Source organism: Tamandua tetradactyla, chromosome 6, assembly GCF_023851605.1.
Source record: "Tamandua tetradactyla isolate mTamTet1 chromosome 6, mTamTet1.pri, whole genome shotgun sequence".
NCBI lineage: Eukaryota > Metazoa > Chordata > Mammalia > Pilosa > Myrmecophagidae > Tamandua > Tamandua tetradactyla.
Window position 1 is genome coordinate 142,689,981 of NC_135332.1, and position 18,914 is coordinate 142,708,894.

Genomic DNA, 18,914 nt, shown 5'->3' on the forward strand with positions numbered 1-18,914 from the left:
ATCTAGCTCTATTACTTTCAAACATCCTGACAATATATGGCAAAATAAATAAAAAACTTTCTTCAATTATTTTTAAAATTCAGGAACTTCTTCAACTGTTCACTAACCTTAAGTAATAATGTAGAACACTTAAAGAAATGCTAAGAATAGTAGGAAATTTAAGTAAAATTCTAGCCATAATTTATTGAACTCACACTAACAAACAACACACTGATTCAAGGAAGGAAAGGGTAATACCATGGTCATTCCTTGGTGACTTACCAAAAATTACCCTAATAAATAAATTAATCATGTGACTCTTAAATGTGCCATAGATATGTGGCTGGCTTTCACACCTTATACTAGATTCCTTTAGACTCTAAAGTCTTTTCTTTTCTCACACAATATTTCCTTTATAACAACATACTACCCAAATTCTAAACAAGAATCTTTAGAAATGAGATTAGCAAAACAATTTTGAAATACTTACTGTCTTGTTTCGTAATCTAATTATGTCTGAGACAGAGCCAGCTCCACAGTACTCCATAACAATCCAGAGGTCTGTGTTTTTAAAGTAACTGCCATAGTACTTTACAACATATGGACTAAAGAAAAATACAAAAACAATTAAACTTAGTTATTCCCAAATAAAAATTTTTTCTTATTTCCAAACAAAATATTTTTAACATTTCTTAATGTTTCAATAAGTAAACCTGATGATTAAACTTTCACTGTATATCAAATTATCTATATCTGGAGTTCACCAACTATGTATGATTAGACCTTAATTCATGGATGAAATTTAACAGGATTACAAACCAGAGGAGGCCCAATGATTTTGAGTGATTCCCAAGAAAATTATGGGTTTGTAATGGCAAACTACTTACTTTGCTTAATGTAAGGAATATATGAAAATATATTTTTCTAACTAAAGCATTTTAAGTAGAAGACTTCTTACGGATTTTCCAATCACTCAACATTAACACTAGCTTTAAAATATGCTATTTCAGGGCAGGCCATGGTGGCTCAGCAGGCAGAGTTCTCACTTGCCATGCAGGAGACCCAGGTTCAACTCCCATGCAAAAAATAACAATAATAATACATACATATATATGCATATGTATATATGCTATTTCAAGGCCTACAAGATTTTTAAAATTCTCTTCCATTGTAGCCCTTGAAAATTCTGGAGAAAATAACTGTAATTTTCTTTGCTCTAAATTTAGATAATTTAAACAAATAACTATATAAGGTATATCTGAATGGAGGTTTTATGTCTCTAAGAGCAGAATAAACAATATTTACAGCTATACTGTTTTTAGGAAGACTTATGAAGAGGCCAATAACCAGAACCATTGATATTTACTAAGGGCCTGCTATATATGTTGATATATAAAACACCTTCCCCAATTCAAAGAGGTAGAGTATTTATAGTCATAGAATACATTAAAACAGAAAATAAAAGATAACCTAAACTAGCATACAGCTTAAAGGAGAAAGTGACCAAGATTAAGCTATCAGAGAAAACTTAATGGAAGGGGTGAGACTTGAACTATGATAAAAGATAAAATTTTAAAAGATGGGTGGACAAGAGAGATAAGAACTTTTGAATAAGCAATAGCTGTTGTGTCAAAGCTAGACTGTAGGGAAGCAAACATGGACACAGAGAGACCCAGTTAGAAGGCTATGTTAGAGTAACTGTGCATGGAGGAGATGTTGGTAGCTTGGCTTTGAGTAGGAATAGCAGAAATTTTCCACTGACACAGATGTCAGTTAAATGCATTCATCTTTCATTCATGTATCATTTTAAAATTAATTCAATCAACATTCACTGAACAAAGAATATGACCTAGTGTGAGATGCTGAGGAGAAAACAAGGGTAAGACTTTAGACTAGTCACAAAGAAGACAGGGCAGTCCAGGTCACAGAGAACCCCTGAAGGAGTCATAAAAGGAAAAAAGACAAACTAACATTTAAAGAACATTAACTTGTATGAGTTAACAGGTACAAAAGATGACACCTGTTTCTTTTAGCCAGCAAGTTAACTAATTGTACAATTATTGAGGCTTTCTAGTAACTATTTCCCAATCATCACAGTAATTATTAAAAGTCAGGAGGTAGGGTGCAGGAAGCAGTTTTCTTCAAACCACTAACCCAGTGTTATTTAAATAATTTTAAGCAACTGCACAAAGTTTTAATATAGTCATAATGACTAAAGGTTCTGATTAAGTCACTGTATGGGCTTGCAGGCTGTATCAGAACCCAGAAATTCTGTATATTCCCCATACTGTTAAATGAGGTACAGCTATTACTCTGAAACTTCCACTGAGAGGAAGGACAAGAAAGACATTAGTTAAATTACAGTTCACACCAGGAAGAGGTAAAACATAAAAACTTGATAACTGGAATGACATCCATGAGCCACACTCTACGTCCTTCTCTTGTGCCACCTTTCCCACACCCCAAGTCCTTTCATTCTCCTCTCCCATTCATTTAACCTCTGTCCTCTATTTAACACCTTCAGTCCTATGAAATCACATATCTTCCCCTGTATTTTCTTTTGGCTTCCTTTTATTTCATGACTAATTGACCAATATCCTTTCCATTCTTCTGTCTCCAGTCATAGCTCCCCTACACTCTTAAATCCTGTCTTCCCCAACTTCACAACTCAAAACAGAAATAGTATAAAAAGAGAAGTAAGCAAAACCAGAGGGAAAAAAACAGAAAAACACTAAAACAAACTCTTCTTATCTATTTGCACATATAAACATGTATATAAACCCATGATACAAGTTATATGTGCTGTATATTTAAGCTTCAAGTATTAATTTTATGCCCCAAACCTGACAATTTTCATATTAATTTGAATTTTATCTTAATTGAAGAAAACCATTCATTATTAAGGTTATATTTTTTTAAAGTCCTCTTATTATGAGCATGTGATCATTAAAATACTAAAGAAATGCTTATTTTTCATTACATAACTTTCATCAACATCATAATGCAATTTTAACAGTATTCAACATTTTAAGAGGGGTAAGATAAATAGTACTGTTTTTAGAAAGTCAGTATTTTTACAAAGGATTTGCAACTATTTCCTATGTGAACTGAATTGTTGCAATTATAAATCTAAATCATTGCATTTCTTGGTCCACTCAAAAATGAGTAAGCATACACAAGCTAATACAAACTGCCAAAGTTTAGCACCAATCCTCCAATTTGGTGGGTTTTAAACATTTTTTGCGGGGAGGAAGGGGCCTCAGAGCCAATACTGAAATGGAATCTATTCTGAAACATGAGCAGATAGAACACATAAAAGAAAAGCTACTCTAGTAGCCAGGGAGTGCTAGAACACATAAAAGAAAAGCTACTCTAGTAGCCAGGGAGTGCTCAGCACCACCCTCAGCAAGCCAGAAAAAATGCTGTATTCCAACCACATGGTTCACGTCACTTCTACTCTCTGCCCAGCACATCTAACTCATCCTTCAGGATTCACCTTGGGTATGATTTCCTTGGGGAAGCTTTTCCTGATCCTCAAGGGTGAGGTATTAGATATCCCTTCCAACTTGCAGAGTTCTGTCATGTTTATCCCATCACAGCTCTTATTACACTGTACTGAAATGGCCTTGACTAGAATTCTGTCTCTTCCACCTGAGAAAAGACTCTTTAGTATAAAAGCTGAGACATGTTTGTTGTTAACTAACTTGTGTGCAGTACGTAAGGTCAATACCTAGGAGTAGACAGACAATATATATTAATTAAATAAGTAACAAATCAGTAATTGTGTGCCCTGATACATAACCTACTGCTCTTGCTTTAGATATAAGAAGTTCCTGCCATACAGAGTAATCACCAGAATGGTAGGCACTGGGTTAAATGTGTAGTTCCCCTGCATCCACGTTACATGGCACTCTGCTTCACAAGTACTGCTGACCAGCACTTGCCTCCAACCCTGGCAATGCCTGAGAGTGCTTCAGTTTGAATTCTGGAAGCTTTTTGGAGTCAGTAAACATGGATTCTTATCATATTTTAATCATTAATTAACTGTGTAATCTTGGGCAATTCATGTAAAATTTCTAGGTCTCCATTTTCTAAATAAATTTTAAAATAGTTTTTTTAAATATGCCTTAGTTCCAAAAGCCATTTCTTCAAATGAAACTTTAGAATAAGGCCCAATATATAAAAAAGATAAACACAATGAATGTTTCCCAATCACCTTAAATCAAAAACACTAAAGATATTTTTGCAAGCAGTGGGGACAACCAAATTGATAGGCCAAGCCCTCAGTCTTGGGGTTCACCCCTATGAACTGTATTCCTACAAAGAATAGGCTAAGCCTACTTAAAATAGGCCTGAGAGTCACCCCCAGAGAACCTCTTTTGTTGCTTATATGTGGCCTCTCTCTCTAAGCCAACTGGACAGGTGAACTTACTACTCTACCCACTCACCCCATCATGGGACATGACTCCCAGGGGTATAAATTCTCCCTGGCAACGTGAGACAGAAATCCCAGGATGAGCCAGGACCCAGCATCAAAGGACTAAAAAAGCCTTCTTGACCAAAAGGGGGAAGAGAGAAATGAGAAAAAATTAATTTTCAATGGCATTTCAAACACAGTCAAGAGGTTATCCTAGAGGTTATTCTTATCCCTTATGTAGAGATCCCTTTTCAGTTTATGTGTATTAGAGTACCTGAAACTGTGTTTCAGTAGCCTTGATTCTTAAAAACAATTGCATAAAGATAGAACTTTCACAATGTGACTGTGTGATTTTGAAAACCTTGTGTCTAATGTTCCTTTTATCCAACATATGGACAGATGAGTAAAAAAAAAATTGGATTAAATAAATAAATAAATAACAGAGGGGCCAAAGGGTAAAATAAATTGGGTGGATGGAAATACTTGTGATAAATGAGAGGGAGGGGTAAGTTGTATGGTATGTGTGATTTTTTTCCTTTTTTCTTTTTATTTCTCTTTCTGGAGTGATGCAAATATTCTACAAACTGATCATAGTGATGAACAGACAATTACGTGATGATATTGTGACCCATCAATTCGTAATCATGTATGGAAGGTACACGTGTGAAGATTTATCAATAAAAATATTTGGGTAAAAAAACACTAAAGAAGTTGTCCTACAAAGATCTAGTCTAGCATTAACATTCTATATTCATCCAGTCAACATATATGTATTAAATGCCCACTATAAAATATCTAGGAGCCACACAAGATATTGATGATTTAACAATAAACAAAGAAGGGAGGCTCCCTGAAACATTTATGCAAAAAGCAGTTAGTTATTCTAATATTCACTAAAATGAGTGAAAAAAGGAAAAACATACTCTAGTCTCTGAACAAAAAGTGAAAAACCATGAAAAACTTGTCAATTGGTCAAATGTCCAAACAGTTCACATGGCTTATGAAAATATTTAAATTTTAGAAGCACATCTCATTTCCTCTGCAAAATTTCAGGATTTTATGTGGGAATTTTTCAATTTGTATTGTTTTCTTTCACATCATTCTTCATGTCAATTCACACATAGAACATCCACATTTACACTACTCAAAAGGCACGTAAATGTAATATCTGCCACTGTCACTCCGAATTCACTTATTTGCCCTATCATTTAGTACTTTTAGGACTTAGTGTTGTCAATTCTTCACAATTCCATAGTTGAAATTTATCAAATCTGAGTTTGCAATCTAAAAGGCAAAAAACACCTTTTATCAACATTTGTGTCACCATTCATTTGTTGCATTCAACAGATTATTTGAGAAGTACCTATTTCATCCAAGGCATTATCCCATAAAGTAGTACAAAAGCTCTAGAACTCTAACACTTTTTCCTCCTTTATTCTTTATTTTTCCTTCAACTTAAAGTTTAAAGTGCATAAAGAAAACAAAGACCTGATTTACTTAGGGTTCTCTCAACCTATAATGCTCAACTCAATAACCCTCATATAGACTTATCCATTTATCAATGCAACAAAAATGCACAATTCTAGGGACTATAATGAGTGCTAAGAAATAAAAAAAACGATTCCTTCTCTCAAAATCGAAGAAAAGGATAAACACAGTTAAGACATTTCAGAAGGAAAATCTATAAGCCTTACTGTTATCAGAATTATCTGGAAAAGGAATAAAGATGACTCTCAGTTTTGTTGTTGAAATAGTAAGTAGGTAATCGTGCCATTAACAGGACAGGGAATCTGAAAGGTTTTCTGTAACAACTAAAAATCTGTTTTAGAGCCAAGAATGTGGCATAATACACCCCAGAGTAACATTCACCAACAACTATCTTTGAAGAGCTAGCAAAACCAGGTAGAGCTCTCTTTTGCAAAATTCTGGAAAACATTAAACGGATGTAGTAACTTGGTGAGTGCCAAATCAAGAAAATACAACCTAAAAATGGTAGGAGTATCTTCCAGTGCCTTTGCTGAGTCCTCCCACGCTCATTTCCCAGCATGGTATAGAGGGGTCCTGAGCTTCCAGTGTGCATCCCTGGACCTGTTCCAAAGGGACCAGAGTAACCCATATATACATACTGGTGTACTTGTATGTCACTGCCAACCTATCATGTGGCAATCTGAAAGACTGAGTTAGGACATTTATTTCTAGCTTTACCTCTCAGAATTTTCCCTGCAAACACATGCAGCTAGGAATCAACTAAAGTAATGGGGAAAAAAATCAGTTAAATTGAACTGGGGCCAAAAAATCACCACCTTAAAAGAATACAACAGAGTTGGGGGGGCCATATATTTCATAAGGAATAGAGGGGCCACTCAGATTCCCATAAACAGGGAATTTTTAAGGCCAGGAGTACATGCACAGAACAAGATCAGTAATGACAGAGAGGACCTCATACTTTCACCTTGGGTTAATCTTCTTTTTAGGAGGGATAAAATCTAAATGAGATTATCAGCCAGCACAGATTTATTTGCAAAGATTGCAAAAGGTATGTCTTGGTTTTGTTTCTTTGTTTTCATTAGCTTAAGGCAGTCAAGGAAATGTGTATCATATCACTTACTGGATACAAACTTAAAGAACAGACTGTTCAGGAACTAAATCCCAGAGTTAATAGATTAAATGTACATTGTGCAGCAAGATTACAAAACAAAGAGAACAAAAGTGATAGACAATCTAGAGTAGCAAAATAGTCCAAAAAGCATTAATGAAGAGAACTAGACTTTCAACACACCAAAGACTTTGAAAAAATGATCTCCAATATACTCAAAGAAGTAAAGGAAACCACAGAGGAAGAACTAAAGGATTCAGAAAAACGATGAATGAACAATATGAGAATCTTAATTAAGGAAACAGAAATTTAAAAAGTGAAATAAATAAAAATATTGGACTTGAAGACCACAATAACTAAAATTTCAAAATTCCCTAGAGGGTTCAACATGCAGATTAGAGATACCAAAAGAAAGAATAAGTGAACTCAAAGATACAACAATTATAGTGTAGGGGTAGAATTCTCACCTATCATGCTGGAGACCCAGGTTTGACAGCAGCCTGTGTACTTCCCCCAAAACAAACAAAAAATTCAACAAATGGTGCTGCAATAACAGGATATTCACATGGAAAAATAATGAAATGTGACCCCACCATACAGAATACAAAAAAAATTCAAATTATTCAAGCTCTGGACTAGAAAAAAAAAGAATTTAAAAAGTGAACAGTATAAGAAATCTGGGACACAATGAAACATACCATTAAATACCTTATTGGTCTCCCAGGAAGTAAGAAAAGAGAGAAAGAGGCAAATGACTATTCAAAGAAATAATGGCTAAAAATTTCCCAAATTTAACAAAACACAGGAATATATATATATATACATTCAAGAAGCTCAATGAACTCCAAACAGGATAAATTCAAATAGACCCATACCACACTATAACTGTTAAATGCCAAAGATAAGGAAAGAATTCTGAAAGCCCAAGACTGAAGCAAAGTGTCACATAAAAGGGACCTTCAGGGGTGCAAGTGTTGTTCAGTGGTAGAATTCTCACCTGCCATGTGGGAGACTGGGGTTCAATTCCCGGCCCAAGCACTTCCCAAACAAACAAAAACATAAATACATAAAAATTCAATAAATGATGCTGCAGTAAGGGGATACACACATGGAAAAATAATGAAATATGACCCCTGCCACACAGCATAGAGAGAAGAAAAAGAGGGGGGGCCCTCAATAAGATAGTTCCAATTTCTCACTGGAAGCCATGGAAGCATGAAAGTGGTCAGATGACATATTTAAAATGGTGAAAACAAAAAGCAGCCAACAAATAATTTATATCCCAGCAAAACAGTTTTTCAAAAACAAGGGAGGGAAGTGCAAAGGTGGTTCAGTGATAGAATGCTTGCCTACCATGAGGGGGACTCGGGTTTGATTCCCAACACATGTACCCTAAGAAAAAAAGGAAGGGTAAAAGATTAATACATTCCCAGATAAAGAAAAACTGAGGGAGTTTGTCACCACTAGACCAGCCTTACAACAGATGCTAAAGAGAGTTGTTCACATTGAAAGGAAGGGACAACAGGCACAGATCAAGTTTACATGAAAAAATAAAGATCTGTAGTAAGAGTAATAATGACAGGAGCAAAAATAAATGCCAGTACCATTGTATATTTGGTTTGTAATTCTATGCTTTACTTCCTATAGGATCTAAATGGAAAGTGCAGAAAATGGAATGATGAAAAAGTGATGTTTATACATGTAATTTGTATCAAGAACTAAAAAAAGGAAGGTACAAAGAGGTAAACACTGTGTTATACCACTGAAGTTAATGAATTAAGATTGTTATTGATTTAGGATGTTAAAAATATAAGCCATAGTTACTACAAAGAGAATATGCAAGTTCACAGAGATAAAAGTACAAGTTTCCAGGGGTGGAGGATAGGGGGAATGCTCATTTAATACAAAATGGTTCTATGGTTTCTTTTTGCAGAGTTGGGAAAGTTTGAGTAATGGAAGATGGTAACATTGTGAATGTGATTAATCCTAATGATTAATACAACTGACATGGTCAATTTATTTATATATATGTTTATATGTATATTTATATATTTATATTTATATTTACATATATATATAAAGAAAAGAAAGCAATACTTAAAGAAACATGACAACTAAAGGTGATAAACGATCTTGAAAAGGATTAACAAGGGAGAAAAGAAGGCTCAAAATGACATGATTGGGACATATGAAAAAACAGGACTACAGACCGTAAGAATTATATTAATGCTAAATTACGTTAACTTAATAAATACACTTATTACGGTGAATATAAATATCCATGGGAAGTTTTCCATGGCAGTATTATGTGCTCAAGGAGTATATGATACACAACCTACTCTCAGATGTTTCCCTAATCGAAGATGACATGATTCTAGATATAAACAATTCTGGAAAATCCACAACAAAGCTAATAAAATAATTCAGCAAGGTGGACAGGTGCAAGATCAACACATAAAAATCAGCAGTTTTTCTATTCACTAGTAATGAACAATCTGAACAGAAATCAAGAAAAAATTTCCATTCATATTAGCAACTAAAAGAATCAAATATTTAGGAATAAATGTAACAAAGGATGTAAAAGACTTATACACAAAAAAAACATAAAATACTGATAAAAGAAATTGAAGACATACAAAAATTTCATGTTCATGGACTGGAAGACAAAATAATGTTAACAAGCCAACACAACCCAAGCAATCTACAGATTAAATGCAATCCCAATCAAAGCTGCAACAGCCTTCTTTGCAGAAATGGAAAAACCAATCATCACATTTATACAGAAGGGTAAGGGGCCCAAATAGCCAAAACCACTTTGAAAAGAACAACTGAGTTGGGGGACTCATATTTCTTGATTCAAAACTTTATCAAAAAGCTACAGTAATAAAAACAGCAGGATACCAGCACAAGGGCAGACACAGAGATCAATGGAATCAAACTGAGAGGTCAGACATTAATGCTCACATCTGTGGCCAACTGATTTTTAACAAGAGTCAAGTCCACTCAATGAAGATAGAACAGTCTCTTCAACAAATGGTGCTGGGAAAACTGGACATCCATATGCAAAAGAATGAAGGAGGACCCCTATTTCACACCATATGCAAAATCAACTCAAAGTGATCAAAGACCTAAATACAAGAACCAGAACTAGAAGAAAACAGGTGAGCATCTTCAGAACTGTGTTAGGCAATGGTGACTTTGCACACCAATGTTCACAGCGGCATTATTCACAACTGCCAAAAGATGAAGGCAACGAAAATGTCCATCAAAGCATGAATGGAATAACAAAATGTGGTATATACATTCAATGGAATACTATTCAGTTATAAAAAGGAATGAAGTATTTAAGTATGCTATAACATGGATGAACCTTGAAAACATCTCAATGAAATAAGCCAACGTAAAAGGACAAACACTGTAGGTTCTCACTCATATGACATCACTAAAAAATGCAAATACACAGAGTCAGAAACTTGAATACAGGTTATCAGGATGTGGGGTGGGGTTAAGGAATGGGAAATTAAGGTACAAAATTTCTGTTTGGGGGTACAGAAATGTTCTGGTAATCGTTGTTAGTGATGATAGCATAACACTGTGAATGTAATTAACACCACTGAATTACATATTTGAAAGTGGTTAAAATGGGAAATTTTAGGTTATATACAAGTTACTAGAACAAAAATTTTTTAAGTCATAGAACTTTACAGCACCAACAGTGAGCCCTACTGCACACTATGGACTACACTTAATACTACAAGAACTTCATTGGCAAACCTAGGAAGCAGAGGCCTAGCTTGGAAAAGCTTTTTTTTTTAACTTCATAAGAGCTCACCAGATAAAACCACAAAGCACTCTCAGGCTCCACCACTGTCTCAAGAAAGGGCAGAAGTAAGGCATGTCTGAGAAACAAAGTAACTAGTGAAGTGACAGGGCATTCCCTAAAGGGCATAACTTCTGGAAGAAACTGTGGGCAGGACCTACCTCAAATGGAGGTCCACTTTCAAGGAATTCAGGCCCCAGGACGAGAAAACAGAAGCAACCAAAGCCTGCCTACTACCTCAGCATCATTTTCAACCATACCACTAGCAGGGAGAGGCTGCTGGAATAAAAAGCATCACATCACTTTATGCCAGAGGGAAGCTGCAGGCTGACAAGTGCAACAGGCTGGGCAGGATAGGAAAAGCATAAAGTCTAGAGGCTTCATAGGGAACTCTGACAATCTGCTGAGTCTCACCCTAAGGGGAACTTGATATTGGCTACTTTCCCCTCCTGAGACAAGGGCCTCTGTTATCTGGGAAAATCTAACTGGGATCAATAACATCTCCAAAGGCCCTCCTTCAAAAAAAAGCTCCATATAGGCAGGGCAAGAAACTGTAAAAGAAGAACTGAAAATTTCTAATCAGTTAAACAGAACAAATCCTAGAGACCTAGAAAAAGTTGAAATGAATGTCAAAGAACAGATGAAAATAAAGCCATCCACCAAGAAAACCTTAGGTAAAAGAGTAAAACAACCTCCAGAATAAACAAAGAAAATCAAAAGCCTAGAGGCCAGCAAAAAATAACGAGTCATAATAGGAAAATAAAAGCTATGGTTCAATCAAAGGAACAAACCAACTCTTCGAATGAGATACAGGAGTTGAAACAACTAATTGAGGATGCTTGAACAGACATGCAAAATCATGTCAAAAGTTGAATCAACAAGTTGAAGGAGGACCTGAAGAAGAAATTGAGTGGACATAAAGAAAAACTCGAAAGCTTGAAAAAAACAATCACAGAACTTTTGGGAATGAAAGGCACAAGAGAAGAGATGTTAAAGAAAAAATAAAATGGAGGGCAGGCCACAGTGACTCAGCAGGCAGAGTTCTTGCCTGCCGTGCCAGAGACCCAGGTTCGATTCCCGGTGCATGTGACGCAAAAAATTATAATAATAAATACATGGAAAAAAACAGTGGAGACCTACAACAATAGATTTGAAGAGGTGGAAGAAAGGATTAGTGAACTAGAGGGCAGGACATCAGAACTCCTATAAACAAAAGAACAGGAAGGAAAAAGAATGGAAAAACATGAGCAGGGTCTTAGGGAACTCAATGACAACATGAAGCACACAGATATACATGCTATGGGTGTCCCAGAAGGAGAAAAGGGGCAAAAAAGGACTAATGGAGGAAATAATGATTGAAAATTCCCATCTCTTATGAAAGCATTAAAATTACAAATCCAAGAATTGAAGAATACCTGAAGCAGAACCATGTAGACCTACCAATCAGACTGTCAAATGTCAAGGACAAAGAGGGAATTTTGAAAGTAGCAAAAAAAAAAAAAAAGCAATCGAACACATACAGAGGAAGCTCAATGCACTATGTGTAGATTTTTCAGCATAAAGAGAAGGCAGTAGTATGATATATTTAGAATTCTGAAAGAAAAAAACAGCCAACCAAAAGAGATTCAATCAGTCATCAAAAATCTTCCTACAAAGAAAAGCCCAGGGACAAATAGCTTCATAGGGGAATTTTATCAAATATTTCAAAGAGAACTAACATCACCCCACCTCAAATTCTTCTGGAAAATTGAGCAAAAAAAAAAAAAAGCAAACTAACTCACTGTACAAAGCTAATATCACTCCAATACAAAAACTGAATAAAGATACTACAAGAAAGGAAAACTACAGACCAGGCTCCCTAATGAACACAGATGTAAAAATTCTCAAAAATAAAATACTACCATATCGAATCCAACGGCACATTAAAAGAATTATACACCACATCCAAGTGAGGTTTATACCAGGAATGCAAGGGAATTTCAACGCAAGAAAGTCAATCAATGTAATACTGCATATTAACAAATCAAAAGGGAAAAATAACATGATCATCTCAATTGATGCTGAAAAAACATTTAACAAAATTCAGAATCCTTACCAGACCAAGATGGCGGCTTAGCAATGTGTGTGTTTTAGTTCGTCCTCCAGAACAACTACTAAATAAGCAGAAACAATACAGAACAGCTCCTGGGGCCACGTCAGTGACCGGACACACAGCGTACCCCAGTCTGGACCAGCTGGACCGGCTGCGAGCCCCCCAGAACCGTGAGTTTCCCAAGCCATGGCGGCGGACGCTCCTCCCCCACAGGCTGCTTCCCAGATGGGAAAGGAAAGAGATTTTACCAGCAGCAGGGGCTGAGCCCAATCAAATGCCAATTGTGGAATTAATTAACAAATTTTGACTACTAAAAATAGGCCCCCAGCACAGGTGAACCTGGTCAAAGCAGAGGTTGCGCATTTTTGCTGTGGCGCCAAGGGGGCAGGGCTAACAGGAAAAGAAAAATGAAGAAAACAGAGGTTTTTGTGTCTGTGTTTCTACAAAGGCTTGACTGCCTTTGGATACAGCAGCAGGACTTCTCAGGCTGCAACTGCCCCAGATATAGGTAGAAACAAGCTCGTTCGAGGGCTTTCTGGAGCCTATGCCTTCCCCAGGGGAGGGGGTGAAGTCCAACTCGGGTGGAATCCCTATCTCAAGGAATTCAGACACCAGGACTTGGTAATTTGAAGCCATTAAAACCAGCCTACAATCTCTCCTCTGTCTCCACCACACCCCCAGCAGGGAGAGTTTGCCAAAATTAAAGGTACCGCATCATCTTATGCTGGTGGGACCTGCAGGCAGACAAGCACCACATACTGGGCAGGATAAGAAAAATAGAGCCCAGAGAATTCACAAGAAAGTCTTTCAACCTGCTGGGTCTCACCATCAGGGAAAACTGACACAGGTGAATTTTACTCCTGATAAGAGGCCAGTACGGTTTGGGAAAATCTGGCTGGGGTGCATAATACCTACGGAGACCCTCCTAAGTGGGGGCGGGGAGGCACCATACAACCAGAGCAAGAAACGAGAAAACAAGAACTGAAAAATTCTCCTCTGTTAAACAAAACCTAACCTAGAGGTCCAGATAAAGCTGAACTGAATGTCAAAGAAGAGATAGACAACAAATTCATCCAGCAAAAAAACCCTAGATAAAAGAAATGAAAACAAGCTCCAGAATAAACTAATTAAGGTAATTAAATGCCTAGACGCCAGCAAAAAATAACAAATCACACTAGGAAAATTGAAGATATGGGCCAGTCAAAGGAACAAAGCAACAATTCAAATGAGATACAGGAGCTGAAACAATTAATTCAGAATATACAAACAGACATGGAAAACCTCATCAAAAACCAAATCAATGAATTGAGAGAGGATATAAAGAAGTCAAGGAGTGAACAAAAAGAAGAAATCGAAAGTCTGAAAAAACAAATCACAGAACATATTGGAATGAAAGGCATGGTAGAAGAGATGAAAAAAACAATGGAAACCTACAATGGTAGATTTCAAGAGGTAGAACATAGGATTAGTGAACTGGAGGATGGAACATCTGAAATACGACAAGAAAAAGAAAATATAGGGAAAAAATGGAAAAATACGAGCAGGGACTCAGGGAATTGAATGACAATATGAAGCACATGAATATACGTGTTGTGGGTGTCTCAGAAGGAGAAGAGAAGGGAAAAGGAAGAGAAAAACTAATGGAGGAAATTATCACTGAAAATTTCCCAACTATTATGAAAGACTTAAAATTACAGATGCAAGAAGCACAGCGTACCCCAAAGAGAATAGATCCAAACAGACGTACTCAAAGACATTTACTAATCAGAATGTCAGAGGTCAAAGAGAAAGCGAGAACCTTAAAAGCAGCAAGAGAAAGGCAATCCATCACATACAAGGGAAGCCCAATAATGATATAGCTTTCACAATGTGACTGTGTGATTGTGAAAGCCTTGTGTCTGATGCTCCTTTTATCTACCTTGTCAACAAATGAGTAGAGAACATATGGAATAAAAATAAATAATAGGGGGAACAAGAAACCATGGAGGCGAGAAGACAGTGGGATGATAAATTTAAATTATTAAAAGAGAAAAACTAGCAACCAAGAATTTTATATCCAACAAAATTGTCCTTCAAAGATGAGGGAGAAATTAAAACATTTTCAGACAAAAAAATCACTGACAGAATTTGTGACCAAGACTAACGCAAAAAATGTGTATTTGGTACAAATCTATACTTTGACTTGTGCATCTCCGAATAGAACTTATGTAGATACTTAGTTGAACACATTAAGTACATGGAACTTTGTATAGGACATGAGATTTTGTTTGTTTGTCCAGGTGATGCCCTGATGAATCCCAGAGTGATTTGATCAGTGAGTGGAAAAGTATTTGCAAAGTCCCCTTCGGAGAATGGTGAGAATGGGGGAAAACTCAACTTCCCCAAGTTGAATTCTTGATATTCTCACAAGCAGTGTGGACAACCAAAGCTATAGGCTGAGCCCCCAGTCTTGGGGTTTGTTCATATGAAACTTAACCCCACAAAGCATAGGTCAAGTATACTTAAAATTAGGCCTAAGAGTCACCCCCAAGAGAGCCTCTTTTGTTGCTCAGATGTGACCTCTCTCTCCAGCCAACACAACAAGCAAGCTCACCACCCTCCCTCTGTCTACGTGGGACATGACTACCAGGGGTGTGGACCTTCCTGGCAATGTGGGACAGAGATCCTAGAATGAGCTGAGACTCAGCATCAAGGGATTGAGAAAACCTTCTTCACCAAAAGGGGGAAGAGTGAAATGAGACAGTGTCAATGGCTGAGAGATACCAAACAGAGTCAAGAGGTTATCCTAGAGGTTATTCCTATGCATTAAATAGATATCACCTTGTTATCCAAGATGTAATGGAGAGGCTGGAGGGAACTGCCTGAAAATGTAGAGCTGTGTTCCAGTAGCCATGTTTCTTGATGATGATTGAATAAATGATATAGCTTTCACAGTGTGACTGTGTGATTGTGAAAGCCTTGTGTCTGATGCTCCTTTTATCTACCTTGTCAACAAATGAGTAGAGAACATATGGAATAAAAATAAATAATAGAGGGAACAAATGTTAAAATAAATTTAGCTTGAAATGCTACTAAGCAATGAAAGGGAGCGGTAAGGAGTATGGTATGCATAATTTTTTTTTCTTCTCTGCTTTTGTTTTATTTTTCTGTTGTCTTTTTATTTCTTTTTCTGAATTGATGCAAAGTTCTAAGAAATGATCATGATGATGACTATGCAATTATGTGATGATATTGTGAATTACTGATTATATATGTAGAATGGAATGAACATATCTTAAGAATGTTTATGTCTCTTTCTTGTAATAGTTTTTTTAATTAATAAAAAATAATTTAAAAATTCAGAATCCTATTTTTATAAAAACACTTCAGAACACAGAAATAGAAGGAAACTTCCTCAATATCATAAAGTGCATATACGAAAAATACATAATCAGCATCATACTTAATGGTGAGAGATTGAAAGCATTCCCCCTAAGATTGAGAATAAGATAAGGATGCTCACTGTCATCACTATTATTCAAAATTGTACTAGAAGTCCTAGCTGGAGCAATCAGGCAGGAGAAAGAAATAAAGGCATCCAAATAGAAAAGGAAAAAGTAAAACTTTCATTACTTGCAGATGAAATGAAATGATCCTATGATTGGAAAACCCTGAGAAATATATGACAAAGCTACTTAAGCTAATAAACAAACTCCGTAAAGTGGCAGGATACAAGAGATCAAGGTTCAAAATTCAGTAATGTTTCTATGCACAAGTAATGACATATCTAAGAAGACATTTAAGGAAAAAATTTCCATTCAAAATAGCAACCAAAAGAATCAGGTCTCTAGGAATAGGCCTGACCAAGGATATCAAGGACTTGTACACAGAAACTACAAAACATTGCTAAAAATAATAAAAAATTACCTAAATAGGTGGAAAAGCGTTCAATGCTCATGGATCAGAAGGTTGAATGTCGTTAAGATATCAATTCTACCCAAACTGACCTACAAATTCAATGTAATACCATCAAAATAACAACAACCTAATTTGAAAACTTGAAAAAACTAGTTATGAAATTTATTTGGAAGGGAAAGAGACACCGAATAACTGAAGTTATTCCAAAAGAGAGTGAACTGGGAGGACTAACAGTTCCTGACTTTAAAGCTTACTTTAAAGCCACAGTGGTCAAAACAGCATGGTACTGCCTCAAAGATAGATTGATCAACCAAAGAACTAAATCAAGAGTGCTGAGACAAACCACTAAATCTATGGACAATTGATCTTCAATAGGGCCCTCAAATCCACTGAACGGGGAAAGAATAGTCTATTCAATAAATGCGCATGAGAGAATTGGATATCAATAGCCAAAAGAATGAAAGCAGATGCCTACCTTACACCCTATAGAAAAATTAATTCAAAACGATTAAAGACCTAAATGTTAAGAGCCAGTACCATAAAACTTCTAGAACAAAATGTAGGGAAATATCTTGAAGACTTAATAACAGGAGGTAGCTTCTTAAACTTTACACCTAAAGCACAAGCACCAAAAGAAAAAATAGATAAGCAGGAACTCCATAACATCAAGAGCTTCAGTATCACAAAGGGCTTTGTCAAAAAGGTGAAGATGCAGACAACTCAATGGGAGGAAATATTTGGAAACCAACATCAGAAAAAGGCTTGATATTCTGTGTACCTAAAGAAATCATGCGCTCAACAAGAGAACAAATAACCCAATTATAAAAAGGGCAGAGGATGATATGAATAGACACTTTTCCAAAGAGCAAAAACAAATGGCTAAAAGCACATGAAGAGATGCTCATTTTCATTAGCTATAAGGGAAATGCAAATCAAGAAGACAATGAGAAAATACTTCACATCTACAAGAATGGTTGCTGTGTTAGTTAGATTCAGTTGTCAACTTGGCCAGGTGAGCATACCTAGTCTTGTTGCTGAGGACATAAGCCAATGGTACGTGAACCTCATCTGTTGCCAATTACATCTGCAGTCAGCTAGGAGGCGTGTCTGCTGCAATGAGTGACGTTTGACTTAATTTGCTGGTGCTTAAATGAGAAATTGCAACATAGCACTGCTAAGCAGCTCGGCATTCCTCATCTCAGCACTTGCAGCTCAGCCCAGGCCTTTGGAGATGCAGAAAGAAGTCACCCTAAGAAAAGTTGTTGGAACCCAGGGGCCTGGAGAGAAGACCAGCAGAGACCATCCTGTGCCTTCCACGTAAGAAAGAACCTCAGTGGAAAGTTAGCTGCCTTTCTTCTGAAGAACCAACAAAATAAATCCCCTTTTATTAAAAGCTAATCCGTCTCTGGTGTGTTGCATTCTGGCAGCTAGCAAACTAGAACAGTTGCTATTAAAAAAACAGAAAACTATAAACATTAGAGAGGATGTGGAGAAACTGGAACACTTATTCACTGTTGATGGTAATGTATAATGATGCAGCCACTATGAAAAACACTTAGGCTATTACTCAGAAAACTAAATACTGAGTTGTTCTACAATTCAGCAATACCGATACTCAGTATCTACCCAGAAGAGCTGAAAGAAGTGGCACAAACAAACATCTGCACAACAATGACCATAGCAGCACTATTCACAATTGTCAAAAGATGGAAACCATCCAAATGCCCATCAACAGATGAGTGGATAAACAAAATGTGGTATATACATGCAATGGAATATTATGCAGCAGTAAGATGAAATGAGGCCATAAAGCATATGACAACATGGATGAACCTTAAAGATGTAATGCTGAGTGAAATACGCCAGACATAAAAGGACAGATACTGTTTGATTTCGCAACTATGACTCTGTAAAGGTAACCTCAGAGGCTACACTGTAGAATACAGCAGTCCTAGAGGTACACAAAAGTGAGACACTGGGGAAAGGCTACTCAATGAGATAGAATTTCAGTGCAAGGGAATGGATAGAAGTGATGGTAGCTAATTAGTGGAGTTATAAGTAACTGCCATGTTGAAGGTGAATGTGATTGAAAAAGGATGTATATTGCCATGTA

At 36.4% G+C, this 18,914-nt stretch overlaps 1 protein-coding gene across 2 annotated transcripts in view; it reads right to left on the reverse strand.

The window, feature by feature from the left end:
* STK3 (serine/threonine kinase 3) overlaps positions 1–18,914 on the reverse strand; it is a 413,585-nt gene that overhangs the window by 323,921 nt on the left and 70,750 nt on the right. For both annotated transcript variants that reach the window (XM_077167310.1, XM_077167311.1), the window contains exon 4: positions 470–584. In XM_077167310.1, coding sequence (XP_077023425.1) covers positions 470–584 — 115 coding nt within the window. The remainder of the gene's footprint in view (positions 1–469; positions 585–18,914) is intronic.